The sequence below is a fragment of the Ambystoma mexicanum genome, chromosome 4q, assembly GCF_040938575.1.
Source record: "Ambystoma mexicanum isolate Mex_15411 chromosome 4q, UKY_AmexF1_1, whole genome shotgun sequence".
In the NCBI taxonomy this organism is placed as follows: Eukaryota; Metazoa; Chordata; class Amphibia; order Caudata; family Ambystomatidae; genus Ambystoma; species Ambystoma mexicanum.
The window spans coordinates 1,036,920,822-1,036,939,295 of NC_090928.1; the positions used below are offsets into that span (position 1 = coordinate 1,036,920,822).

Consider the following 18,474-nt stretch of genomic DNA (forward strand, 5'->3'; position numbering starts at 1 on the left):
TAAAACTGCTAGTGTGTCTGCGTTTCCTCGAACTGATTGTATGTTCAAAGTACTGTGTGCCTCACTACAGCTTCTTCTCCCTCCTAGACTAAACCTGGCTGCTCAGTCATTGCTACCAAACCTTTGGGTAGTTGAGTCTAAACCTAAGGGGTGCAAGCCTGTCCCCTAAGGTGGGATTTTTCAAGTTCTGTCACAGACAACTGTAAAACTCCCGAACACTTAGCACCAGTGTATGCTTGTTGCAGGAAGATGGCACAGGGGGGCAGTGTTGCACAGTGCTTAGGATCTATGGAACATGAGCTTGTACATGTGAACACAGCCCGCACTCTGAGCAATCTAGTGCCCTCACCCAGGGAGAAAATGAAAATGATACACTTTTATTTACAAGGTGTGACGAATTGAGGGCATTGATCCCCTTTCTCCCCAAGGTGGAAACCCCCCCCACCCCATTGTGGGTTAAGGAGGTGAGCCCGCTCTGCAACACCCACCGTAAGGGTTGAGGCAAGTGGGACCTCACCGGGAGACCACCCCAATAGAAGACAGGGACTCCTGTTTCTGTGAGGAACTCCCTAAAGCTGAACACTCTGGCCTACATGGGGAGCTCGCAAAGACCAGAACCTTTTAAATACCGAGACTGGGATGAAGAAACTCAATCGATGCCAGTATCTAACAGAAAAATAACATGTCGCTTTAAATTCAAATATCCAATGTACTGGAGGAGTATGTTAAATAACACACTCGAGAGATGAAGGAGCGAGAGAAGAGAGTGAGGAAGGTACAGACAGGCCTCCTGGAGGAGGCAGAGCAAGCACAAGTCAGGAAGCCAGAGTTTGAAACTCGCCAGATACTGCCAACTGGGACGTCAGAGCCACGGTGCAAGCCCAGCACAAGAAAGCAGCAGGGCAGGAGCCCAGACTAAGATGGTCGCGAGATCACAGAAGCCTCGCGGTGGACAGCTGGTTCCACAACCATCGTTGATACCACAGCACATAGTAAATCGTAGGGTGTCTGGCGCCTCGTCGGAACACCGAAGGGAGAGCGACCGCAAGGAGGAAGACGCCGACAAAGAGAAGGCGACAGCGGTCCGAGACCAGAGAAAGGATCTCAGAGGAACGAGACTCGCAAGGACGTTTTCCTTCACAATAGAAGGCAATGGGCAGAACAGGAATAACGGGAGCTCGAGAAGGGATTATTATAACGTGCAATCAACTTGTCTCAGTAGAAGACATGAGACAGTTACAATTAAAGCAAATTAACTTGAATTGTTGGGACACTAGAGAAAGAAGTATTGAGTATCTGAATAATAAGAGAAAAGATAAAGGGAGAATAATACCCTGGGAAAAGGGGACAGTAACTAGATATTTTGCACAAGAAGGACACAATATCAAAAGGAGAGAGTATTTTCTGTTAAGAGTTCAGAGGCAGTGGACAATTGAACAGAGTGCAAGACAAAATAGGTCAAATCAAGTTGAGATGTAATTGCCAAGAGGGGAAAGACGATCTGAATAGTATTTCCTTCCAAGAATCTACTGGAAACAGCAGCCAAAAGTAGAGAGATGTAGGAGATCCCCAAAAGGGGCTTCCAAGGTGAAAGGAGAATCTAAGAGCCCATTAAAAGAACTGCAGAGGCTGAGCCAAAAAATCATGAGACAATTTAAGGATCATATACTGAAAAAGAATCCCCTAGACTGGCACTAAAAGTCCCCGCAGGAGATGGGAGTCATTCTTCAGAGATAAGTTTGTTTACAACGTGGTTGGGTCAGTTAGGGTAGTTTTGTACAGCGGACTTATTCCTTTGGACATTCACGACTGACGGACGAGCACCTTAGTTAGTGACTTAGGCAGGGACCACCCATAGTGATAGGCAAAGTTGGGTCTTTTACTTTTTCTTTAATTAAAAACTTGTGAACCAAGTCCTTAAATTGTTTGCGTCCTTATTACGACTCACCACCAAGGTGACAAAGAATATATATTATGTTAAAGTAAGGAATCTAAGTGATTTGGCCGTGGCTGAAACTACCGCGGCCGAAACGTTCGCATGAGAAAGGTGTGAACTACCAAAAGTTTGCACCTTTCTCATGCGAACACACATGCAAACTCACACCCCCACACACAACACACCCATATCACCCCCCTACCCACACCCCCAACATAAACAAACCCCACTTATCTTCATCTTCACGCTGGGTTCCTGCAGCGCCAGTTCACTTTCACTTCCGTGATCTGGAACCGGCGCCACAGGGTCCTTTTCTTTTCTTTTTTTAACGGAAGGCTGTGGGGGTGTCCCCCGCAGCTCCCGCTCACTATACCATAAATTATAGTGAGCGGGACGATGCGGGGTATACCCCTGCAGCCCCCCCCCCCTTTTTTTTTTACAATGCTACCGCCAAAGGTTAGAACTTTTGGTGTTCGAACCTTTGGTGGTAGCATTTTTAGAACTTTTGGTCATTGCAACCATTTTTTGTCAGTAAAATCGGCCTATACCAAAATAAGCACTTGGGTTAAAGACACATTAGAGCACAGTGTAGACCTAAAAACAGTAATGGTTGATCCAACCCACTCCTGACCCTAAAACGTAAGCACCATAACTGGTGGCAGACACTATACATATAAACCTTGATAGATCGGATGAGAAGAGCATCTTAGATTATGTAGACATATATTGGTATCATATTAAGGACTCAAGACACCACACAAAATGTCCTCCTACATTCTACGACAAATACAAATAGAAAGGCCCGCTACACAGTGGTTTAGCTCCTGCAGGGAGGAAAAAGTGTTAAAAAATATCCAATAAAGCCCGAAGGGCTACTCAAAATTAAGGCTAGATTTAGTCTCATACCACCCACACCCATAGATTCATATTGCAATCCAAGGATTGCAAAAACATATGTAGCTGGACATCATACTGTGTAACTCAAGAGAAAAGAGTGTAATAAAGAGATTCAACAATGTACAGTAAAGCTGGGAAAGCACCTAAAAAAATCAAGTCTTTGTGGAAAACTCCAGGGATACAAGAGGAACCATGAACAAAATGTAAGTGTTCAGATAAGTAACTTAGAATGTTAATTTGCAGGAGTTGTCAGAGTTGGAGCAGGTGCCCCATAGGAATCAACGGGACAATGTCTGTAGGCAGACCGGCGATTACGGTGAAAGGCCAGATAAGTTTCAGTTCTACCCTAGGGGTGCAGAGAAAGCAGCAACCTACCATAGGGGACAACAGAAACTCAACTAGAGTACCAGGTTCAAGTCCCAGCAGCCCCAGCAAGGCAAAATAAGGTTCAAGAGGACCTGCAGATTCCAGAAACGGACGAGACCTGTGTGCAAGTATCTTGAATAACCCACCAACCCAGGTTCCAGAGGTGGATAATCACAGTGGCAGTTCCTAAAAAGACTGCTAAGAAACCGCAAGACAACCCGGTGAGTACAAATCCCTCATTTTGCATTTCAAGTAGCAGGACCTGGAACACCAGATCAACGATGACCACAGTGACCCTAAGTAAGAAACAATGACCTTGACGTTAGGAAGGTAGAGGTACCTCGGAAAGCAGATTCCAGTGTCTAGATGGACATGACTGGGCAGCCAGCCAGCAGGACACTGCCCCACAACGAAGACATGGTAGCGGCGGCACAGGTCAGACCAAAATAGCCGCAGAGGCAGGTTAACATTGTCTTCCTATCCCAAGGCACATGACCAAGGCAGTAAAATGGCCCAGAGACAGTTCCAGAGGCGTACCCAGGATTGTCCAAAAAGTGGGGCCTTCAACTAAGGTAGTTGGGTCCACTGCAGTGACATTAACATTTGTAAATGCCAGCACAGAACGGCTGAGTGAGCATTTACAGATTTTGGGTGGGCCTTGCCCGCTAAGGCCCTTCCCGGCCTACGCTTCTGGACAGTTCCAGCACAGAGATCCTAGGCCATCCGACGTGGAGTACAAGGGAAGGAAAATGACAGCGCCCGGAAGGACATTCAGCCTCCAGAAACCAGGACTAGAACCACAGCAAAGGGAAGGACACAGGACCCACCACTCGCCACTACGTTCAGCAGGTTTGCAGCAAAATCATTGAGCCGGTAAACCTGCGATATTCCAGGAGACTTGGTTAGCGTTTCCCCTAGATATACCAATGTACTCATAGGCTGGCTTAAGGCAGCCTCTCCAATCACAACAGAGGGCACCTGAACAAAGGTTTTGGTGACCAGCCAAACATAATGACCCCCAAAACTACCGAGAATTCAGGTCCACCCCATCAGGATGTATACTGGCTTGCCTTGGGCCAGGCACCGGTCTATACCATTTTACAAACCAAAAAAGGGTGAAAGGCTGGACTCAACGTCAACCCATGTGTGCACAATGGCCATTAAAGGACTGTCTTATGGTTTCCGTAAAACAAAGTAAAGCCCAATAAACAAAATGGCCATGAGCAAGACCAAGAAAAACGCATTAGTGCCCTAATATCTACCAAAAATGAATATTAAGCTATTATTGCAGTAAATCTGCTTGCACCCCTTGTGAAAGCTAAATTACAGCTGCCAAACCAATGCATGGTGGTATAATCACCCCAAGGCAAAAATGTGAGGGTCTAATTGACCCTTGTGCTAGGAGCCAGATAAGCACCACAGCTTAAAAAAGGGTTGCCGGGGGCCATCAGCAGAAGTCCCTAAGACAACAAACATAAGCCAAAGAAAATAAAAAACGAAGTGGCAAACAGAGCAGTCCTCCTTTTTGGCAATCTAAGATGTATTTCAATACCTAGCCTAGCAATCAGTTCAGGTGAGAAAAGGCCCCTACCATTTGTTTTACATTGTCCCATATTAGGCAGCCAGGTCTGGCAGTAGTAGAAAACAGTGGCTTTTAACAAAGTCACACCTAGGCTTCAGCCTGTGAATAGACTAATCAGGTAATCTACCACCAACCATTAGGTCACTCACAGTCAGTTGGGTGTACACTTGCACAAGTTGATACAGAGTACTTGGTGCGCTCCGAGGCCTATGGCCTCTCAGCTGGACATCAACGGGCCTCAAATGGGGACCCCCCCGTTATGGAAAGGTTGAGTAATCGGTCATGAAAAATGCAAAACTCATCAGGGCGACTTTCTAGAGTTGGGAGTTTAGGACTTTTGACTTCACACTTTCCTATGTATCAATTGTTTCAGCAAGGTTGTGGAAGACTGCTTTCAAGGAACACATTACTCCAACAGGAAACAGAACCTCTTCATTGCATACAGTCTCAGTGCACATTTTAAAACACACACAAAATAAATCCATGAATGAAGACAAGGGACAACAATTTAAAAATGTGACAAACCTTCAGTTCCCAATGATTGAACTTCCAGCCAGGTGAATAATTGTCTCTCAAGTCTGCTCGAGCCCGGATATTGACATTGCGCAGGCGGTTAAGATATTCAGTACATTTCTTGTACAATGCCTCTTTGTCCTCCTCTGACAGAGTGTTTGTAATACCGCAAGGAATTACTATGACCTAGACAGAAAAACATTTTTGAGAACAGAAAGTGAAAAACTCAAAAGGTTCACATATTATTTGTTGTTAATCATAAATGCATCTTTCATGTGTAGTTTTCGCTCCAAAACGAACCTCTGGTAAAAGGAGTTGTCCCTTCATTGTTGATTTGTTGATGGTAGACTGATTGCTCCCTGCCCCAAATGTGGCCTCAATCACAATTTTCAGAACAAATGTTACTAAGTTTTATGCTGAAAGGGCTAGTGAAGCTCATTTCCAGAGTGGCGAGTACAGGTGCTCTACAGTCTAGGAAGGAATGTAGACATTTGGTTGCCGAGATACAGATATCCAGCTACCAGCATCAGTTCTTAATTCACACATCCACGGAAACCACACTAAACAAAAGAAGTTCTAGAATGCAAGCCACACACTCCATAAGCGATCAGATGCCTCCATTCCCTATAACAAGACATTTGGAAAGGAATGGACTGCACCAGACTAAGTGAAAAATGTATATCTAGTTCTCTGGCCAAGGTAGTAAGTAGTACCCTAACAGATTGCTCCACTGAGGTGGCCATGTGCATGAGGAAAACCTTGTGACACTTCAGATTAGGCTATGAAGCTTTTTTGAGAATGGGCCTGGATTACTATGTGCTTAGGAATCACTAATAAGGCTGCAGAGACTGACATTTTCTGTTAAGAATCTGGAACTAATGTTTCAAGCCATTATAGTGCCACATTACCCGTATTAAAGGCAGAACTGCATTTTATTTTGGACTAAGGTTGCAGCTTATGCAAAGCGCAGTTTTCTAGTGCTTCAAGTAGATTACTCTCAATTTGAAGGGCTTTAAAGCAGGACTTGAGAAAGCTGTTAGAATGTAGAGATCTCTGCATAACTTTGCAACTGCATGGTGACATCGGTGTAAAAAGGTAGTGCCTCTGGGTCCTCAGTCAGTCCACCTGGCTCATTTGACTATACACTTTTAGAAGTATGATCTTCTCAAATTGAGCCATAGGGGGGGTGGCAAACCATCTTCCTTGTGTTCAGGTCCCTTCAGATTCTTCCATTCTAGTTTACCAGATGTAGGATTTTTTGGTTTGGTTTTGAGAAGTGACCCAATTCACCAAATGTATATAAAAACAGTGGATCCTGGAGTACATGTTCCAGAAGGTTTATTTGTACAGTTCCAGTAGGTTATATAAGCGACAATAGGTATGTAAGATGGGAGCAACCACTGGTCCATCTGCTCCCTTGCCAGCTCACTCTCCTACTACCATCCACATGCCTCACAGCATTGCAAGCACAGTCGAACAGAGACAGACAGAATACTATAACTCTCCCTCTATGCACTGACAGAAGAAACAAGGAAATACATACACAAAAAAACCAATAGAACTTTTGGGGAGATGGGTGGGGGGGCGGGGGCCTTTGCAGAGCAGCATTGCCACTATAAAACTGTGTCAAACGTCACATTAGGAATGCAGCATGCCCAGGGCCACAAAGGTCAGGGACCAGACAGTGAGGGTCATTACAAGTTTTCCAGTCTGGGAACTACGGTACTGTTAAGCTTGCCAGTACCGTAGTTCCCGGACCAGCAGAGTTCTGCTTGCGGGTGCCATTACAGCCGCCAGGTCTGACCTGGCGGACATACCGGCACCCGCGATCAGAGCATGTCGGATACACCGGCACCATTCATGAATGGTGCCGGTGCACCCGGCTTCCCCATTGAGCCCTATGGGGTTAAAATGAGAATGGGGAAGAATATTTTACGGCGCCCAGGAATGAGCGATTACTGGGTCCGGCAAGGCCGTAATTGCCCATTCCTTGGCGCTGGAAAAATGTGCTTGTTTGGCGGCGGCATGCCGGGTTTACCGGCAAGGCTACCGCCAAACTTGTAATAAGGGACAGACAGACAGACAGACAGACAGACAGACAGACAGACAGACAGACACACAGTAAGGAGATGCATACACTGTGGAAGCCACAACTGCCATTCACCACCAACGCGAGACACTCACTCAATGCATCCTCTGGGATAAAAAAGTGACTCAAAAGCAAGTCTGCAAAGAAGGTTACTGCAGAGCATGGAATGAGAAAATGTGCAGTCCAAACAACTGTGGACCAGCACGTTTCACCCTAAAAAGGGTACACAACGGGTCACAAGCCGATACCTGTGACAAGCTAGATAACAGCAAGAAGAAAACCTATGCATGGAGATGGTACTTTACACAAACATTAACAAACTGGCTATGCTGAAACATGTGCACACCAGACAAGAGTCGGCGCAGCCACCATGCACCCACATGCTTAAATATAATTCAGGTCCATGTAGCATATCACATCAGAGACCCACAGCACAAACCACGCTTTTTAGAACAACTTGCACCTGAGGCCACCTTGGCTACGGCAGCAGCCAAAGTCTGAAAGGCACCCAAAACTTTATGTACTGTGTTAGGAAAGGTTTTCATTTTGCAACTTTACCTCCATGGATTTCTATGGGACACCTTTTATTTTATAATTGTTTTCAATCCTGTCTTGACTTTCTGGAGGAGAGTAAAGCCAACTGCTTTACCTCCCTTGTCCCTTTTTACTTATTCTTAGGGGGGAAACTGACTAGTCCCAAATACTATTAGTGCTAAGAGACTGTCTCTCTATATGAATTCTTGCATTGTTACAGTTGCACACATCACCTTACAGTGAAGTGCACTTCACTGCTGTGATATTTGTACTGTTTGTTCGATATTTTACTTGAGCACTTTTGCATTTACTGCAAATGGGTATTAAGGAACACGTTATTTACCTGCAACTGTTGTTCTCCAGCATGGGTCTGGCATGGATTCACATGCTCATGAATATTCCCCGTCATCAGGCTGGGAATCCTCAGTAAAGAAAAAAATCAGTTAGTATTATTTCTGAACTGACTTTCTCCTAACAACCAATCACTGGTCTCTGGGTCATACCGCTCCCAGCCAATGACTGCCCTCTACTTAAGCCCCTCCACTGGCAGCCATCTTCAGATTTGGTAGCACTTAAAGTAGCAGTATGACCAAGAGAAGAGCTGCAGAGGGGTAGGCGGGAGGGACTGCATGTGAATCCATGCAAGACCCATGCTGGAGAAGAACAAGTTACTTCTTACCTTGTAACGTTCTTTCGACGGGATGTTCCTCCGACGTATTCCTCATCTTAGATATATCCTTCCAGCTCTGCTGGCCTCGGAAAATGTTTTCTCTCTAGAGGGCGCTGCGCGTCGACGTCCTCCAAGTCGATGTCCCTCGACAGCCGTCGTATCAACGTCGACGTCATCCTGCCTATAAAGGCCGCGCGCAGCGTCCGTTGCTCAGTTCCGTTTTGTAGCCCACAATAATACTTTCTAGACTAAACTAATCACCCTGAAGGAGCGTAAGCTGCAACAACAAGGGAAGTAGAACTGCGGGGATGGATGGGAGGGTCGATGAGGAATACGTCGGAGGAACATCCCGTCGAAAGAACGTTACAAGGTAGGAAGTAACTTGTTCTTCGAAGGGATTGTGTCCTCCGACGTATTCCTCATCTTAGATAGGCTCCCATAGCAGTATTCTATTATTGGAGGAGGGAGTAAAGACTTCACGCTGTCTTCTATTGATGAATAGAATGCAGTACAGCCCCTTCCAAACCTAGTCTCTTGACTGGAGGAGGAATCCAAATTGTAAAAACGTGTAAAGGTATGGACAGACGACCATGTAGCGGCGCACATATGTCTTTTACCGGCACACCTCTTTTGAGGGCCGATGAAGCTGCAATACCTCTGGTCGAATGAGCCCTAAGGTTTTGAGGGGGCTCTTTCCCTGCCAGTTTATAACATTCCAGAATGGCTAGAATGATCCATCTGGAAATGGTCTGCTTAGTTATTGGTAACCCCAGCTTGTGACCTGCGTAACCTACAAACAGCTGGTCTGCCTGTCTTATCGTGGCTAGTCTACTGATGTAAAAACTTAAAGCCCTCCTAGGGTCTAGCCTGTGTAACCCCTCTTCCTCTTTCCCCGGGTGAGGAGGAGGATAGAAACATGGTAGGATAATCTTCTGAGTGATATGGAATTCAGAAACCACCTTTGGGAGGAAATTAGGCTTCACTTGCAGGACAACTTTGTCTTTGTGAAATATTGTGCGAGGGGGTTTACAAGAAAGAGCTTGTAATTCGCTCACCCTTCTAGCCGATGTAAGTGCTATTAATAAAACAGTTTTAAGGGTAAGGAATCTTAACTAACAAGAATGGAGAGGTTCGAAAGGTGTACCCATCAGGAAAGTTAGTACTAAGTTTAAATCCCATAGGGGAACTTGGAATGGTCTTGGGGGATAAACATTGGTTAACCCCTTTAGAAACTGTATTACCAAGGGTAATTTGAAATAGGATGGTTCTTCCGCAGTACGCTTAAAGATGGATAGCGCTGGGAGATAGCCCTTAATGGTGCCAACTTGAAGGCCTGAATTTGCCAAATATAGTAGGAAGGACAAAACCATTGGTGTACCACATGAAAAAGGGTCGATATTCTGTTCTCTACACCAGCTGCAAAATCTGTTCCAACGGCAGCGGTATAAAGACTTTGTTGCTGGCCTCCTTGCCGAAAGCAATACCTCCATAACATCATCAGGGAGGTCCCAATCCTTGTACCTCAGCCTTTCAGAAGCCAAGCGTGAAGGTTGAGGGTTTTGATGTCTGGATGGAGAACCTGACCTCCCTTCTGCGAGAGTAGGTTCTCTCTGAGTGGAAGTCGAATTGGAGGGCAGATGGACAAGTCTAGAAGGTCCGGGTACCACGTTCTCCTGGCCCAATCCGGGGGAATTAGGATCATGGTTCGCCAGAATCTTCTCAACCTCCTGATCATTTGAGGAATGACAGGGACCGGTGGGAACGCATACAGAAGCGGAAACTCCCAGTCCACTATGAACGCGTCTCCCAGAGCTCCTCTCGGGGGAAATTCCCTTGAGCAGAACAGGTCGCATTTCCTGTTTAGGCTGGTGGCGAACAGATCTACCTGAGGGGTTCCCCAAAGGGCGAAGATCTCTTGAAGGACTTCCTGAGCTAGCTCCCACTCGTGGGAGACTGTGTTCTGCCTGCTCAGAGCGTCCGCTGTCAAGTTCTTCTCTCCGGCTAGGTGAAGTGCCGATAGAGAGATTCCTTCTTGGATTGCCCAAAATCAGAGCTGCATCGCCTCTCTGCACAGGGGTAGTGATCCTACGCCTCCTCTTTTGTTGAGGTAATGCATGGCCACCGTATTGTCCGTCATTATCAGGACGTTCTTCCCTTGTACAGCTGGCAGGAACGCCTTCAGCGCAAGTCTGATGGCTCTCAGCTCTAACAGGTTGATGTGTAGTCTGGACTCTGATGGAGACCAACGACCGCTGATGGTCAAGTCGTTGGCGTGGGCTCCCCACCCCGTGAGTGAGGCATCCGTGACTACTGTTATCTCCGGCCAGGGTTGCCAAAACTGTTCTCCTTTCAGAATGTTCTCCTGACAGGCCCACCACTGAAGGTCTCGAGCCACCCTGTCGGGAACCTGAAGAAGATCTGTCATTCTCCCTGAGAATTGTGACCACTGAGTCCTCAGTGCCCACTGGAGGGATCTCATTCTCAGGCGAGCCTCTGGCACTAGGAAAATGCAGGATGCCATGAGGCGTAGCAACCTCAAAAAGTCGAAGGCTGGGAGACGTTGGGCATGTTGGAACTTGGTAACCATCTGTAGAATATCTTGAGCCCTCACCTCTGGTGGCGAGGCTTTTCCCAGGGAAGTGTCCAGGATCGCTCCTATGAACTGGAGTCTCTGCGATGGTATCATTTGTGACTTCTTTAAATTGAGGGAGAAGCCCAGTCTGTGAAGGAAGTGGCACACGTGATTTAGCTGGATCTGAGCTTGTTCCGGAGAAACAGCCCTGATCAACCAATCGTCCAGGTAGGGGTAGACGTGAATCCCTTCCCTCCTTAGACTTGCAGCCACTACCGACATTAACTTGGTGAAGACCCTCGGGGCGGAGGTCAGCCCAAATGGCAGCACTCGAAATTGATAGAGAGAGTTGCCAATTGCGAACCTCAGGTATTTCCTGTGTTTGAGATGGATAGGCACATGGAAATAAGCGTCCTGAAGGTCCAGAGATACCAACCAGTCCTGGAACTGAAGGGCCTGGAGGATCTGAGAAAGAGTGACCATCTTGAATTTGTCTTTTCTGAGGAATTTGTTCAATTCTCGCAAGTCCAAGATGGGTCTCAGTCCTCCGTCTTTCTTTGGAATGAGAAAGTAAGGGGAGTACCAGCCCTTGTTCATCTCCGCTACAGGTACCGGTTCTATGGCACCTTTCTCTAGCAGGTCCAAAATTTCCTGCAAGAGGAGCGGATCTGGAGCTTTCTGAGAGCTGATCCCCGGTGGATGACTCTGAGGTATACGTAGGAAAGGCAGGCAGTAACCTTGGGCAACTGTTTCCAATGCCCAAGCATCTGACGTGATAGCCTGCCATACCGCCAGATGTTGAGTCAACCTGCCTCCTACAGGTGTCCTGTGAGGGAAGTCCTCAGAGTGGTTTTGGGGCGGCTGATGCAGATGCCGATGGTAAAGAGGCACCTGCTGTTGCTGCGGCTTTTGAATATCTACCCCGTCCACCTCAGGTAGTTCTTCTTTGTCCCCTTTGAGCCGGTCGTCCTCTACCTCTTCCGAATGCGGAGTAGAAGCGAAAGGACTTGCCTCTCGCAGAGGTTCCTGTGGGACGAAAAGGAGTCTGACGGATTGCAGCTCCTAGGGATTTTGCTGCTGCTTTTGAAGTTTGCAGTTTCTCTAAACTGTCATCCGCCTTTTTCCCGAACAAAGAAGAGCCATCGAATGGCATGTTCAAGAGCCTGGCTTGCACATCTGGGGCAAAACCAGACTTTCTCAACCAAGCGAATCTCCTGGTTGATGTACTTGCCGCCATTGCTCTGCTGATACGGTCAGCCGAATCAATGCCCCTCTGGAGGGATTCGCACATAGCGTCTTTACCGTCCTGTAAAATATTCAGGAACGCATCCCTTTCTTCTCCCTCCGGGATGCAGTCAGCCGCTGTAGAAGCACACTCCCAAAGTGTATGGCTGAACCTAGCAAGGGTGCAAGTAGCATTAACAGATTTTAACGCCATGCTACATGCTGAAAAGACTTTCTTTGCCATAGCATCATATTTTTTATCGTCCCTGTCCTGTGGGACGGGAGGATAAGCCGTCTTGACATCGGTAGAGGATGCTGCCTGTACCACCAGACTTTCTGGGGATGGGTGTTTAGACAAAACCTCCGGGTCTGTAGAAGATACCCTGTACTTTGTAGACAGTTTTTTATTTACTGCTGGTACTACATCTGGGGTTTCCCAGTTTGTCATGATCTTCCTCTGAAGAGCTTTATGAAAAGGCACCACAGGATCCTCCTGTGGGCCTTTGTCAAGAATATCCGTGAGGTCATCTTGTTGGAAAGATTGTGAAGGTGCAGACCACCCCATGAACTCTGTGATCCTGGCCATTAAGGCTCTATAGGGGGTTTCAGCATGCTCCCCCGGGTCTGGCCTAGCAAACTCCACCTCAGGGGAAGTGTCTAACCCACTTGCCTCATGTAAGGAATCATGAAGATCCTTTAACTTGCGTTCTTCAGAGGAAAATTCCTCTCTAATTGGGGTTACAGGTCCCTGCAACTCAAATGTGTCTTCCTGTTCAGACAATTCACCCTCTTCCAAAATTGAGGACATAGTTCTCAATTGTTCTGAACTCATAAAAGGAGTAAATCCCATTTCCAAGGCAGAGGGTGCCGAACTTGTCATTATCGGTCTCGAAAACGTCGATGTCGTCGACGCCGAAGGCTTCGTGCGTGGCGTCGAAAACAAAGGCGGAGGCCTCGAATACCTCGATAGAATTGGAATTCTGCTCAACAATCTCGACGCTATCGACGTCGAGGACCTGGGGATAGTCACTGGGTGTGTCGTAACCGTGACTTTTCTTGGCGTCGACGCCGGTGTCGAAGCTGGCGTCGAGACGACAGACCCGTGTGTCGAAGGTCCCTTCGACAACGGCGTTGAAGACATCGACCTCGGCGTCGACGGAACCCTCGTCGACGGAACCTTCGATGAAGGTTTTGAGGTCATAGTCCTACTCGAGGGTTCGAGACGCGCTCGAGAGGTTTCCTTCGCCGGGTACTGCGACTCGCGGCGTTTTTGACCTTCGGGTCTTTCGACCAGAGCATCGCTCTCGGCAGTCTTCGAGGGGGTCGAGGCCGCTTTCTCGAAGACGCTCATCATATTTTTGCGGAATTCCTCCTATTCAGCCCGGGAACTATGTTTCGTGGGGCAAGGGATTCTTTTTGGCGAAACAGAGGAAGACGGAGAAGGGGATCTTCGACGTCTCCTCTTCGAGTGCTTCGATCTCGAGTAGTGATGAGACCCACTCCGAGACCTGGAGCGCGAATGGTGACGAGGAGACGAGTGTCTCGACTTCGTCGACGAAGAAGAAGTTTAAAAGTCTTACCTTTCTCCAGCTCCCCCTACGCTCCTTCAGGGCCTTAGCTGTCATGGACATACAGTCCTCGCATTCCGAACAATGGTGTTCAGCTCCCAAACACCACAGACAAACTCTGTGAGGGTCAGTCAACGACATCTTTTTCCCACAATCTCGGCATTTTTTGAAGCCGGATCGAGGAGTTGTCGGTTCCGACGAGGAAGCCATCGAGTACTGATCGAATGACTCGAGGTAGATAGGATTAATCTGACTAAGAACTGAGCAACGGTATTTCGAGGCACTGAGTAAGCGCGGAAAAACGGAACTGAGCAACGGACGCTGCGCGCGGCCTTTATAGGCAGGATGACGTCGACACGGCGGCTGTCGATGGACATCGACTCGGAGGACGTCGACGCGCAGCTCCCTCTAGAGAGAAAAACTTTTCCGAGGCCAGCAGAGCTGGAAGGATATATCTAAGATGAGGAATACATCGGAGGACACAATCCCTTCGAACAACAGTTACAGGTAAGTAATTTGTTCCTTCTCCAGCATGGGGTCTGGCATGGATTCACATGTTCATGAATAAAGAATACATAGCAGTACACACATTCACAACCACGGGAACATTAAGCATTTCTTACCTCCTCACTAGGCTCACCTTCAAGCGAACAGGTTGCGAAGCACTGCTTGGCCGACTCTGGACTCCTCCCTGGAATCACTGTCGACGCAGTAGAATCTCGTGAAGGTGTGCATCGATCTCCACGTAGCCGTCCTGCAGATGTCCAGCAGGGGCACACCAGACAGGAATGTCGTAGTTTCAGCAATTGCTCTGGTCTAATGAGCTCTCGGACAGCCAGGCAACGGTCGGATTGCCAACCGGTGACAATGGGTGATGCAGCCGGAGAGACACCTGGCAATGGAAGCCTTGGAGAGGGCCTTCCCATGGTTCACAGGGCCAAAGTTCACCAAAAGTTGTGACGTCTTCCAGAAACTCTGTGTGGTCCACATAGAACTTCAGCGCTCTAGCCACATCTAGCGAGTGCAAAGTCCTCTCAGCCGGTGACAAAGGCATCGGGAAGAATACAGGCAACACCAAGGACTCGTTTAGATGAAAGTCCGACGGCACCTTGGGCATGAAATAGGGGTGCGTCCTTAGCACTACCCTTGTCTTGTGGAATGTAAAGTAAGATGCTTTACATGAGAGGGCCTGGATCTCACCCACTCATCGTGCGGAGGTGATGGCCACAAGAAAAGCTGCTTTCCACGACACAAACTTCAGTGGTGGCAAATGCATAGGCTCAAACGGAGAACCCATGAGCCTAGTCAGTACCAAATTGAGTTCCCACGCCAGGGCAGGAGCCTTCACCGGCGGGAACGAACGGAACAGTCCTTTGCCGAACTCCTTAACTAGACTGTGTGACTATAGTGACAACCGTCCTGGAGATCTGGTGTAGCAGGAGATGGCGGCCAGATGAACCTTCATGGAGGCATGGGCCAGTCCAGCCTTGGCCAACGACAGCAAATACAGCAGTACCTGCTGAGCCGTGACTCGTAGAGGATCCATCTTCTGTGCACGGCACCAAACGGCAGACTTCTTCCATTTCTGTCCATAGCAATCAAGAGTAGACAATGCTCTGGCCTTGGGAAGCACTTCTACAGTCCGCTGGGAGATCGTAGCCCCCCGACTTTTAACGCTGCAGGGGCCACGCTTGCAGGTTCAGCGATCCTGGGTCGTGGTGCAGAATTGCGCCTCCTTCTGTGACGAGATGATCTGCGACCGCCGGAAGCTTGACTGGAGGGGCCGCTTACATGTCAAGAAGGTCCAGGTACCATATTGGTCTCGGCCACGCCGGTGCAACGAGGATCATCCTGCAACGGGACGTCTGAGTTAATGGACTACTCGAAGAAGCAATGGCAACAGAGGGAACAAATACAGAAAGAGGCTGTCAAAGGGGAATGAGAATGTGTCCCCCATGATCCCCACTTGGGGAAACCTGCTGGGGAACCTCTGGCACTTGGTGTTCGTCGCCGTCGCAAATAGATCAATGTGGGGATTGCCCCATCTGCGGAACAGGTGATTCACTTGGTCCTGCCGAAGTTCCCACTCGTGGCAAGAGCGCAGCTCCCTGCTGAGAGAGTCTGCAACAGTGTTCTTCACTCCTGCCAGATGAAATGGGATGAGGAACATCTCCTGGGAGACGGCCTAGTTCCACAGTTCCTGCGTCTCTTTGGAGATGCTCTGATGTAGATATTGTGGTGGTGTTGTCCGTGAAGACCCGCACCACCGTGCCCTTGAGGGATGGAAGGAAGGACTTGAAGGCCCAAAACACTGCCCGCAGCACCAACACGTTGCTGTGCAACGTCTTCTCCTCCGGTAGCCACATGCCTCTTGCGTGAAGACTTCCGGTGTGAGCTCCCCATCCTTCCCGGGAGGTGTCTGTCTTGACAGTCTCCTGGTGCGATGGGGTCTGGAAATCTGCACATCCGGACAGCTGTGCGCAAACTCCCCACCACTGTATCGCTCGACGGAAACTCTCGTCGAGTGTGATCTTGTCCTCGAAGCTTCCAAATACTTGGATCCAACGGCCGGCGATGAACTCCTGTAGGGGACGCATCCATAGCCTGCACAGCCGGACGAGGTATATGTTATGTTACTTGGCATTTATATATTTATATAGCGCCTTATGTATCATTGGTATGACCTTAAAGCGCTGGTAGGTTGAACGCCCTCGGGAACCGCAGTTCAAGGAGACAGAGAGACAGAGAGAGAGAGAGACAGAGAGAGAGAGAGAAAGAGAGAGAGACAGAGAGAGAGACAGAGAGAGAGACAGAGAGAGAAAGAGAGACAGAGACAGAGAGAGAGAGATGGTGCGTGGGCAGCTGGTGTGGTTGTTGCATGATAGCCGCTTCTTAGCAGTAGGTGTGGTGCTGAGGAAATCAGTTGGATGTGTTCAGTCTGGAGGGTGGACACCTAAACTGCGCTGCGTTTGGCCTGGGGAGACCCCTAAGCTAGTCAGTATGTGCTCAGCTAGCTGTGTTTTATTAGGATGATGAGGTGTTCGTGGGGTCATGTTAGTATGAGAACAGCTAGGCCGAATGTGTCATAGCATAGCTGCGTTCTAGTTGAATGATGGTGTATCGGAGAGAGTAAGCGTAGTAGTGTGATATGGTGGTTATCAGTAAAGCACCTGCAACCAAGCACGAGAGCAGGACAGGCGGCGTACATAGCGGCATACGTTTATAAAGCTACAGGATGTATAGGGTGAACATGTGATACAGAGTACATAGCATGAATAGGAGATAGAGATACATCCACTGAACTTTAGCACAGTGATGATATTAGGCACACTTTCTAAATTCAACTATGCTAGAGTGACCCTATTAGGCACACTTTCTAGATTCAACTAACCCACAGTGACATTATTAGGCACACTTTCTAGATTCAACCTCAGCACAGTGAAGCTAATAGGCACACTTTCTAGATTCAACTATACCATAGTGAAGCTATTAGGCCCACTTTCTAAATTCAACATCATGCCGAGCAGAGACTTGATGGACCTCACAATCATCAGGGCCAACAGTCGTACTTTGCCCAATATGGCCACTATCCTCTCCTCCGACGGAGACGCCAAGCAAGACACTGTTGAGTCGGGATTCCAGAAACAACGCGTCCTGTGATGGAATCAAGAAGGACTTTGCAAAGTTCACCGAGAACCCCAGCTCCGTCAGCAGGCGCACAGTCTTCGCTGTGTGGTCGACGGCAATCTCCTTTGGGCTGGCCGGGACGAGCCACTCGTCCAGATAAGAGTAGACGTGAATCCCGCAAAGTCGCAGCTGGGCCGCCACTAGTGTCAAGCACTTGGTGAAGACCCATGGCGCCGACTTCAATCCAAAGGAAAGGGCCTTGAATTGGTAGTGCTTCCCTTGCACCACTAAACGCAGAAACTTGCAGTGTCCTTTGTGAATGGGGAAGTATGCATCCTCTAAGTCCAACGACGACAGGAAGCCCCCCCTCTTCCAGCTGTCCAAGCACGTGCTGAAGAGTAACCATCCGGAATTTTAGGGACTTTATGTACTTGTTCGGTCGACGAAGGTCGAGAATGGGCCTCCAGCCCCGGTCTTCTTTCTGAAGAGAAAGTACCCTGAGTGGTATTCGGGGACACTTCTGTTGAAATTCCAGGGTGTGTCTGTGGACGAGAGCGTCCAGCACCTAACGGTCGGTGGAGATGGTCTTCCACATGCTGACGAAGTTCGCCAGCCGGTCTCCCACCGGGGTGCACGGGTGGGGCCCAACTCTGCAGTCGGTTCAATCCTGCTTGGACATTGACGGGCTGCCTTGGGGACCCTGGCGACGACATCCTCCTCCAAAGGTCTTGGAGCGGTCCCTGTTGGTCTCCTGGGCTGAAGAGAGGGAGGGTTGCCGGTAAGAATATGAACCCCAGCCGAACCCCTTGTAGGCTCCTTGGGACTTGCCGTCTGGGGTCTGAAAGGACGGCTTCTGTTGCTGAAGAGTGCCCAAAGCATGCGCCATCTCTGTTTGC

General features: G+C 48.5%; 1 protein-coding gene across 2 annotated transcripts in view; it reads right to left on the bottom strand.

Annotated features, from left to right (window-relative positions):
- EPRS1 (glutamyl-prolyl-tRNA synthetase 1) overlaps positions 1-18,474 on the bottom strand; it is a 1,308,133-nt gene that overhangs the window by 114,828 nt on the left and 1,174,831 nt on the right. For both annotated transcript variants that reach the window (XM_069608586.1, XM_069608585.1), the window contains one exon: positions 5,307-5,480. In XM_069608586.1, the coding sequence (XP_069464687.1) occupies positions 5,307-5,480 (174 nt within the window). The remainder of the gene's footprint in view (positions 1-5,306; positions 5,481-18,474) is intronic.